The sequence below is a fragment of the Dermacentor variabilis genome, chromosome 7, assembly GCF_050947875.1.
Source record: "Dermacentor variabilis isolate Ectoservices chromosome 7, ASM5094787v1, whole genome shotgun sequence".
Classification (NCBI taxonomy): domain Eukaryota; kingdom Metazoa; phylum Arthropoda; class Arachnida; order Ixodida; family Ixodidae; genus Dermacentor; species Dermacentor variabilis.
In genome coordinates this window covers 29,370,837-29,380,832 of record NC_134574.1, presented here as the reverse complement: position 1 = coordinate 29,380,832, position 9,996 = coordinate 29,370,837, and the positions used below count along the sequence as shown (strand labels likewise).

Below are 9,996 nucleotides of genomic sequence, written 5' to 3'. Positions count from 1 at the left end.
ATCGTAAAAAAAGAAAAGTGCATGCCGCAAGGTTAATTAGTAGGTTTTACCAACAGGCATATCCAGAAGGAAGATAAAGCGAACTTGACAAATGCGTCGTGAGAAAAGTCATCGAAACACGGCACGCTATTGCCAGTATGTACTTCTAATCAATCAGGAATGCATCTTATAGCTCATTTGGCATAAATGCTGCTGATACAAGAACGCAAGAAAGGCGAACACGGAAAATATAATGGTTTATTTTTCGGTGCTTATTGTCACTGCGACTGTATAAACAAATTCAATATGACGCAAGAAAAACAAACACGCATTGCGTAGTACTCAAGATTAGCCGATTTTTCTAATGACTTTGTCATAGTCTTTACAAATTCGTTGTTCATATTTATAGGCATTATACGCAGGATTCCCACACAAAGCTGTGAGAAGAAAATTACAATGCGATAGCGGATTGTTAATTGCTGCTTCTGTAACCCATAGGGAGCAGGAAACCCGTTCTGTAAAAAAGAAATGCAGTAATCAGAGAACAGAAAAATAGAATATGTGCAAAGATGTAGAACTAGCTGCGGATAAGTCTTTTTTTTTTTTTTTTTGATGTGGTCAAAGGTTCATCCAACGTATTCCTTGTACTGTTTTTACAGGTAGGTAAGGCGGATCAGGAAAGCTTTTTATTCAAGTATATTCGGCGTGCCTTGCTCGCTTTGCTATGTTTCCCTTTAATATACGTGAAACACAATCATGCGGGAGGGCTGAATACTGGCTTTCTTAGCGTCAGGGTTAATACTGGGTGTTGCGGTGCGGCGTACTTGAAAGAGCGAAGCAGGTGCAGATGCTCGTACTTATCAGTGCTGCAACAAACGCCGCGTCTGCTTCTATAGCATGAATGCGCACTTTCATAGAAATAAGAGCGCACTGGAGTGGGCGCCTCTCGATGCGATACTAGGAAGTGTGTTTTTCTATAACGACACATACATGCAATTGCGCTACACTACTGAAATGCTGGAGTGTTTGGTGGAAATTCATCGATATTGCAGCTTTTCGCCGTTATGAACACGTAAATACCAATACAGCAATGCACAACAAATAACAGAAACCTTTGATAGCCTAAGCAGACAAAATCAAGTCTTCTCTGAACAGTTGGCTACACTAAAAAAAGTAAAGCTACCCTCAGTTTTTCTTTTTACGCAGACAGGCGCATTTGAACCTTTTTTCGCCATTTTTTCTGACTCAGAAACAGTTCGATCTTGAAGCTTCTTCCGGAGGCAGCTTTATCCAAACATTTAGTGATTACTTTTTTAGTGGTCTGCATACAGCTATGCAGATAACGAATAAATCTTGCAACTTGGTAGCGCATGGTGTGGCATTGGTTGAGATGTCGTGGTTCTGTCTAAATTTTGAAGCCTACTTGTCTACGTTCGTACACGTTTATAATTTAAAGCTTCTTCTTCTATTTAAAGTATTGAATGCCTTATAGTTGGGGTTCCTTGCAAACGTGGAGGAGAAAATATCTGCAGTAGCTTGGTTGTATTGATAGCAGTCAGTGCTAGCGCAGTGGAGGGTGGAATTTCTTAATCAAACAGATGTTTCGATATGACTGCGCCTGTTGAATTCACGAGAGATATAAGATTATAGAAGAACATGGGTAAAGTGCACAATATTTGGTTTCGGAAACGCTGAACACCCTGAACAGTTTCCAGTGAGAGGTTAGAAGGACATTGAAACACTTGCCTTCAAAGTCCGTAAATGTATTTAAAGTTTACCTAGGCAGTTTTATAAATTGTTTCCAGCAAAAAAGTACCTAAATCCCTTGCGCTGAAGCTAAACAAGTACCAATATATGATCGATCCCTTTCACGGCGCATCCACTCCTTCTTCGGTGCCTTGCGCCATGAAGGCTCGGACGGAGACCGACTTTCCCTGAACGCTCCACCAAATCAATGTCCGGGCGGCGCGCAATTGAAACTTGATTTTGCATGTTCACGTAGACCCCATTATTTCTAGATTAGGCGCTACTATGCGCAAAAATTGGTTGTCCTCGGTGAGCCGCAGAGCGCTCAGCGATCAGGATCATCGCGGCACACCACGAAAGCGGCGCTTTTACATTGTGCAGCATACCACCACTAGACACAACTATAGTGCCTATCCACAGCGTTTTTTGGACACGAAAGGGCTGGAGAGAGCCCACGCGCTCATGTGCACTACTTTGGCAGTGCTACGTGGTGCAGACCGCCTTTTCCCTACGCCAGCTTGACGGGCGAATATTAGCCACATGCAAATGCCACATTTTTCGCTGCTATCAACAGGTCAATAGAAGCCTACGAACGCGCCTAGCCAGGAGCGGCTTCAAGTGGTGGCAAGCGTGCCTTTGGTGCGACCTTAAGTTTCACGTGGTTCTAGGGCTATCGGAGGGTTCTCGAAATTAGCGATACCCAATGGCTACGACAACGATAAGCATGTTGGCAAAACTAATTCCTACGTAGGTGACGGTGGCCGAGTGTAAGCAGACGATTATCGGCTTCTTCCTGAAGTACGTAATTGTTATCGAAATTCGCAAACACATTTTCGCTTACTTCAGCCTGTTTATTTACCTCCGTCAATAAATATAAAGAGTAAAAGTAGGAACAAGCATACCGATTCAAAGACACTTCTTGACTGACTTTAGCTATCAGCCAATATCAGCAGTCTTTGTCACTCTTGTATATGACAACACATGAGAACCACCGGATGTTTCGAAGTGAGCGAGAATGCCTCGTTTGAAAAAACAGGGTGTGAAAAATATGTGAATTCGTGCTACGCTTGTTAGCTCGAAGCGCTACACATGGCTCCGAAATTTTGATGATATATTAACAGCAGCGTATGTTATCCGCAGACTCCGTGTTTTCTAGCAAGCCATCGTTGTGGTTCATTACTCATTTATAACATAAAGACCACGTGCGTGATATTGTGCGCAATGGCGACAAATGATGTGCTGAATATGGCGGGTGTGCCTCCTCGTAGCCCGCAATTCGAACCTCACGCGAACTTTTACCGAAGGCTCTACGAAGTTGTCGATGTAAGGCAGTAAATGTTATACGATACTGGCGGAACAAATATTACGTTTATTTCTTTTGCCATACAGAGCAGCATCAAATATTTCTGAAGGTCTAGCAGTAGCCTTTTCATATTTTAACGTGTAAAAACTTGCGTGTTTTCTGACAGCATTCTTTCAACTGATTTCATTATTTGAAAGATTGCATTGGCTTGGTCAAAAGAAAGCATCACGCGATAGACCGGTTATGCTAAAATTGTACGATTACAATGGAAAAGTGGCAGTCTTAAAGAACTGCAAAGAACTCAAAGAAACAAAAATGTGTGTTTCTCGCGACTATTCGCCGGAAACAATCGCAAAAAGAAGACTACGTTAGAAATCGGCTCAGACTGATAAACACGATGGCGCAAAGCTCAGTCTTGTTCACGATAAGCCTTTTATCAATAGCATTGCTTATACATGCGACTTTGAGCACTTGATAATACGCCAGTCGATAATGACACAAAGAGGGTTTAGAGATAATTTGCATTAGTTGTTCACCCCTGTTTAAAAATATGTGTCCAAGAAAATCAAGCGTACAAGAAAATCCACTCAATGGGCAATTAGAACCTTATTCATTTGAAGCGGCGACTGATTGCTGCACGTAAAAGGACGCCAAGAGGATATGCAGAAATAGCCAGTCTCAGTATGCAAGTTAGAAAAGATTGAAAAGATGCGTAGGCGGCATTTTTTTCAATAACAGTGGTGGATTTATTGCAAAACTCGCCTCAAACATTCTACGATTATCTGGTTCTACGTGCAACATAATGAAATTAAGGTAGACGGAAATGTCTGCAGTAAGCGAGCTTTGAGCGCGCACAGTCTTTTAAAAGTATTTTTAACTCTGTATTTACACCTGACAGTAATAGACGCCCTATAAATGAGAGCGATGTTTTGTGGCTGTGTGAAGATACAACTGATACTGTGATTTCTCGAGAAGGCATGGTAGCATTGTTGACAAAACTGTATACCGAAAAATCTTGTGAGTCCGATAATATACCCAATGAGTTTTTGAGGCGTTATTGTGAATTTATATCACATTTCTTGTCTAGTATATTTACAATGTCAATACGTATCGGAGGTGTGCCGGAAGATTGGCTCCTTGCAGGCATTTTACGTAGTTTTAAAGCGGGCAATAAGTTATAGGCGGAAAACTATCGGCCAATTTGCATTACCTGCACCCCGTGTAAAATGTTAGAACACATAATATTGAAACATCTTCTTGAACATATAGAAAACAACAACCTATTCTACAGCAAGCAGCATGGCTTTCGCCAACGTTTGTCAACAGTGATGCAGCTTTTTGGGGTGTCTCTTGATTTTGGCGTTGCAATTAACAAGGAAGAAATTGATGTTATAGCAATTGGTTTTTCGAAGGCTTTTGAGCAGGTATGTCACGCAAAACGTATTGCAAAATTATATAAACTTTCAGTTAATACTCAAATTGTGAGATGGATTCATGCGTACCTTACACATAGAAAGCAGTATGTTGAAATAGCAGGCGAACAACGATCCTCCTTACTTGTTTTATCTGGTGTGTCACAAGGTTCGGTTTTAGGACCAATTTTCTTTCTATGATGTGTAAATGAGATTGCTAATAACTTGCATCCCAACATTGAACTGCGTCTATTTGCGGATGATTGCCGTATTTACTGTGCGGTTAAGAATTTTCCGGATCAAGTATTGTTGAACGAATGTTTCAAAGAATGTATGACTAGTGTGTTACGTGAGACATGAAAATTCATTTTGATAAATCAGTTTACATGGCCGTATCTAACAAGATAACGGCATTGTTTTTATTTACAGAATAAATAACAGCCCACTTCAACATGTTAGTAAGCTTAAGTATATCGGGGTCACAATCCCGCAGAATTTGAATTAGAACTAACGCATTGAAAACATGTGTGGTTCTGCTCAACGCAAACTCGGTCTGTTAAGGCGAAACTTGAAAGATGCTACACCCGAGGAAAAGCTCAAGGCGCACCAAACAATTGTACGGCCCACACTGGAATACACATGTGCAGTCTGGGATCCGCATCAAGCGGGCTTGATTAATAAACTGGAACGGATTCAAAGACCAGCCACACGGTTTATCTTTAACGCTTACCAAAGAACGCAGTCTCTAACTGCGTTATTATCTCGACCCGGTTTTCCCAAACTCGCAACGCGCAGAAAAATAGCAATGCTGAAACGTTTGTACCAACTGTATAACAATAAAATTCAATTATGACTCCAGACTATACTTGCGTCCCCCTGGACCAGTGTCCCCACGTACAGGTCAACCTCATGATCTAATGCTCTATGAGCCATACGTTGATGCCTTCAAATTTATCTTTCTTGTGAAAACTATAGTCAGTTGGAACAGCCTTGGTATCTCGTGGTAGGGTTTCATCTCGTGGTAGGGTTTCATACAGACATCATGCACAACTTCCGTAGAGCTGCGCCGTCTTGGGCTTTCGTGTCCAGCGGATTTCACTTGGTAAGTGACGTCGCTTACATGACGAATTATTTCTTCAGGGCCAAAGTATCGTCAGAGAGTCTTTTCAGGCAGTTCACAGTGTCCCAACTGAGGTTCACACCCACACCTTGTCACCGGGCTGATAATGAGATTCACTACGTTGCTGGTTGTACGCACTGGAGTCGATGCATTGTTGGCAGCGTATTCGGTACCTTGCCATCTGTCATGCCTTCTTGGGTCTTTGCAAGAAATCATCTAGCTCAGATGAGTTACTGTTTTTTTTTTAGCTAACGGCAACATATGAATCAAAGTTGTTGTTACTGCTCGGCCGAATACAATTTCAAACGGGCCGATTCGTGTTCTTTCATGAACGGCCGTATTTTATGCGAAGGTGACGTACGGCAAATTTTTTTTCACACAGCCTATGTCCAACGTCGCCATTCATCGAAAGCATGTCAGCCAGTGTTGTGTTCAGGCGTTCAGTTTTTCTGAGCGTGGTACGCCGCAGTTCTCCCATAATCAGTAGGCGCCATTTGCAACAAGCATTTGATTAGGCCAGCGGTAAAGGCTGTGCCACGATCGGTAATATCAACTGTGGGAGCTCCATGCCTGAGCACAATATTGTTGATAAAAATTTTGCATCTTCGACAGCCATTGCACTGTACAGAGAATCAGTTTCTGCGTAACGGGTCAGATAGTCCGTGGCCACCACTATCCATTTTTTGCCTAAAGATAAGTCATATATAAAGCGACAAGTCTTGACATAGTGCCGCACTGATGCTAATAACTTAGGCCAGTAGTATTTCAGACGAATCCTGGCGAATGTACGGCTCATGTGCATGCCTTGGAGCCATTTTGCTGGCGCGGGTGTACATGCTACTTCAGCAGACGTAGGCAGCACGCTGTTGAAATGCCAGCCACATGCGATTTCTTTAGGCTATGGACGATTGTAATTTTTACACTATTGCAGCCCAGCCCTTGTAAAGCGGCGGCAGGGCTGTGCAGCGGTCTGTGAGGCGTGCGCCACGTTGCAGTGCTGCAAGACACCCAGCTGCGCGTGCCAACAAGACCTCAGCCTCCTGAAGAAAACCAAAGGTAGCGACATACATTCATCTTGCCACCGCACCTGCATCAAGGAGCATGAGAGGAGGCAGAAGAGAAGGCATGCGTCTCTCAATTGGCTGAGCGCCGTCACGTCGGGTTTCTCGCGCCATTTTTTCTATTTTTTTTCTACGTCTCTGTGCAGACATCGCCACGACAGTTGCTGGTCTAGTTTGCTGTGGAGCGGTCTTCGCAAGGTATGTTGTTTGTTTCGGGTAATATTCCTGGATAGTGCGTCATTGGAGAAACCTGTTATTGTTTTTTTTACGTTAGGGATAGCGCTTAAGTGTGCTGAAGGAGCAATAGTGCGCGAAGAAGGTTGTTTGCTTTGTTCACGGGCTACGGAACTCAGGCGTGGTTAAGCTTAGGCTTGGTTTGACTTGTGCGAGGGTCGCTTTCCCGGTTATCGTTCATATATTTTTCTGCTGATTGCACTACCCTCAGCCAGCACCTCCGCATCAACATTTGTATAGAGTTATGAAGTGCATAGGCTGTCTGCTGTGCATAAAGCGTAGCACACTTTATTTTGCTGCTGAGGATCCATAGCTTTCCACTCTGTGCCTTTTTAGGCACTGCAAGTATATTTTCCGAAGACAAGCTGCTCTTGACCAGTGTAGATCATTTTCGCTATTGGGAGTAGGCTTTATAGCTGGAAAGGTATACATGGGGATTTGGAATGAAGCATCGGGCACTGTCGCTCACGCGCTGACCGAAATGTGTGAGTTGGAGCACTTTGAAACTACACTACACCGGTGAACGTCGTGCAATCATTGTTTCGTTCTCAGCAAGATTCCGCGTGAATAAAGCATGTTGAGTGTTCGTGCTATATTCTTTGTACATTCGCGGCTGTATACAATTCGGTACAAACTTCGTCCACGACAGCCGTTTCCTTTTCGTCCTGGATAATGCGCCCGTGAACCCAAGGCTTTGTGCTTGGCACAAGATGTTCGGATGAACGCAAAAGTGATAATTTTAACGTGCATTACGAGTGTGAGCTTTATAACAGTTATTTCGTTTTGCGATGCGCAGTCGAGCTTTCTCGTTCGCGCACTCTGTGTTTGTATGTATATTGAAGTGCCTTTCAATCAAGCACATATTTAAACCTGGAATCCTGTGTGTCTATTCTCGCGCTTTCTATATTTTTTTGTATGTTCCAAGAAGTCGAGCAAAGTGAAAGGTTCTGGAGCTGCGGTAAATCAATTTTCAGACAGATTGGTCAATAGCTGCTTTGAACATCCGCTGGCAACAATAAACGGCGCATTCCAAGAGGGAGAATCACTTAACGCGTTTTACACTCTCGTTGCAGCACGCAAGGCCAACATTTGTAAAGTGCTCATTGACGGAAACCATTTCCGTGTTTATCTTTCGTCGTTGAACACGCTTTCCTTAAAAATGAAGTACAGGTCCCACTGAGATGTTTGAGCTTTAGAGCCAGCGGCACCAGTTTATAATAAAGGTGCATGGCCACTTTCACCGCATGCAGAGATGAGAGCCTAGTGACGAAACGACGAGAGTAGTTGAGACACTCCGCGTTGATAGTGCGCTTTTACGCATGGAGCTCGCGGTTTTCATGGGGATATATCACGTGCCTTAAGATCGCTCATCGTGGTACTAATAATATTAAGTTATTAAGCTGCACAAGCTCCAAACACAGAAGCAGATTGGGTACACGTAGATGTACACGTGTGCCCTTTCAAGCAGCGCAAACACAACGAGTTGTTGAATCTGTAGGCGCTATAAACAACTACGCAAACGCAGCGCATTTCGCTTGTAACGGCTAAACATTGACTTGATGGAAACATTTTCACGCCAGGCAACTGTCTTTAGAAAGCGAAAAAACATGTCTGATCACTGAAATAGAAATACCTCGCGAAGCGGCTTAATCTGTGCAAGTCGCAACAGCATTTTACCTGCATGTACACTGCATGGTCCTAGACGAGACAACACTCAAAACGTTGGCATGTATATGAGCATCGATTACATTATGTATACATTATTGGCAAGTCAAAGAGTTTTGATTTTTGTGCTAGTACTCGACTAAAAAAGGAACTTGTTCACCAAACTAGCCTGAAGAGATTCCAAATGGAAGCAGGTAGCCAACCTTAAGGGGCAAGAAAAATGCGCAGTTATTCGCAGCAAAAGCACAAAAATCATCTTCTTCTGCCAGTTTCACAGCGTTTCCTAATCGCTCCTATCCCAGCACACAATATACAAGCCTTAAATACGCAAAAATTACATGTGCAAACACCTAGGAATTTTTAATGTTTCACTTCGTGTAACCCTATGGGAGGCTCCGGAGCGAACTACCAAACTGCTAGTGCGAGCGACAAGCAAACGAGCGAGCAGCGGGGAGGACAGGAGAAGGATAGGCGAGACGAGGATAATGCGGCGACCTTTAGTTTGATTCAGGGGGCTTATCATGGATGGAGGGATGGATGTTATGGCCGTCCCCTTTGGAACAGGCAGTGGGTTGCACCACCAAGCTCTTGGTATTAAACCGCCTAATGTCCTACCTAGGTTAAACAATAAAAAAAGAAAAAAGAAACACTGTCAACTCCCACAACCAAATTTTCTGATCCCCTATTGCGAACTGTGCTTTTGTAAATCTCCGTTTTTTGTCGTTTCCCTGCGTTTCTTCCACCAATCCCGCAATCGCCTCCTACTGAACCCTATTGCAGACATGCTTACTTTCCACTGCTCTCGCTGAACCCAATGGCTTCAAAGAGGCCAGTCCTACCTAAATCGACCACTGGGCAGACGTCTTCAGATGCTAATAAATTATGCTCCATAGTTTCCCTAGCTTTACCGCAGCAAGCACATGCTTCTTCTTCCTTCTTATATCTTGCTTTATAGGTGCGTGTTCTAATGCATCCCGATCACGCTTCGAAAAGTAATGAGCTTCCCTTTGACTTATCATAAACGATGAGACCAGGAGGTGAGCGTCATCTAGTGGTGTTACAAGAAACCCAGCGGCACGCGCGGCAACACCACAGCAGCGTCCTGAAAGTTGGGTAAGGAAAAGAAGTTTTGCTTTAAGAAAACCAGAACTAAATTAGGCGCTTAGCACATACAGGCCTAAATCAGTTATCTCCCATGATAGGTTTAAAGGTTGAGGAGTACACAAAAGATGCAAATATTCTGTGAGAACGTTAAATGTAATTTCATGCGCAGTCAAGAGTCCGCAGAACATGACAGTAAATTGTACGTAGCACATGTACCTGCAATACATAGCCAAAAACAGTTTACAGGCCGTTGTCTTTGTAGTACAGAAAGGCAGCGGGGAACAAAAGTATCAGCAAAACACTGGAGTGCCTGTAGCAGTTCTCTTTGCTTATATAGAATCTAAACGACACGAAGACATTTCAGTGGCATGA

General features: G+C 43.3%; 1 protein-coding gene across 1 annotated transcript in view; it reads right to left on the bottom strand.

Annotated features, from left to right (window-relative positions):
• Window positions 1-221: 221 nt before the first annotated feature.
• LOC142588993 (uncharacterized) overlaps window positions 222-9,996 on the bottom strand; it is a 113,416-nt gene continuing 103,641 nt past the window's right edge. Inside the window, exons 6-7 of the mRNA XM_075700787.1 lie at window positions 9,360-9,622; window positions 222-494 (exon numbers count right to left, since the gene is read on the bottom strand). Of these exons, the coding sequence (XP_075556902.1) occupies window positions 9,393-9,622 (230 nt within the window). The 3' untranslated portion in view covers window positions 222-494; window positions 9,360-9,392. The remainder of the gene's footprint in view (window positions 495-9,359; window positions 9,623-9,996) is intronic.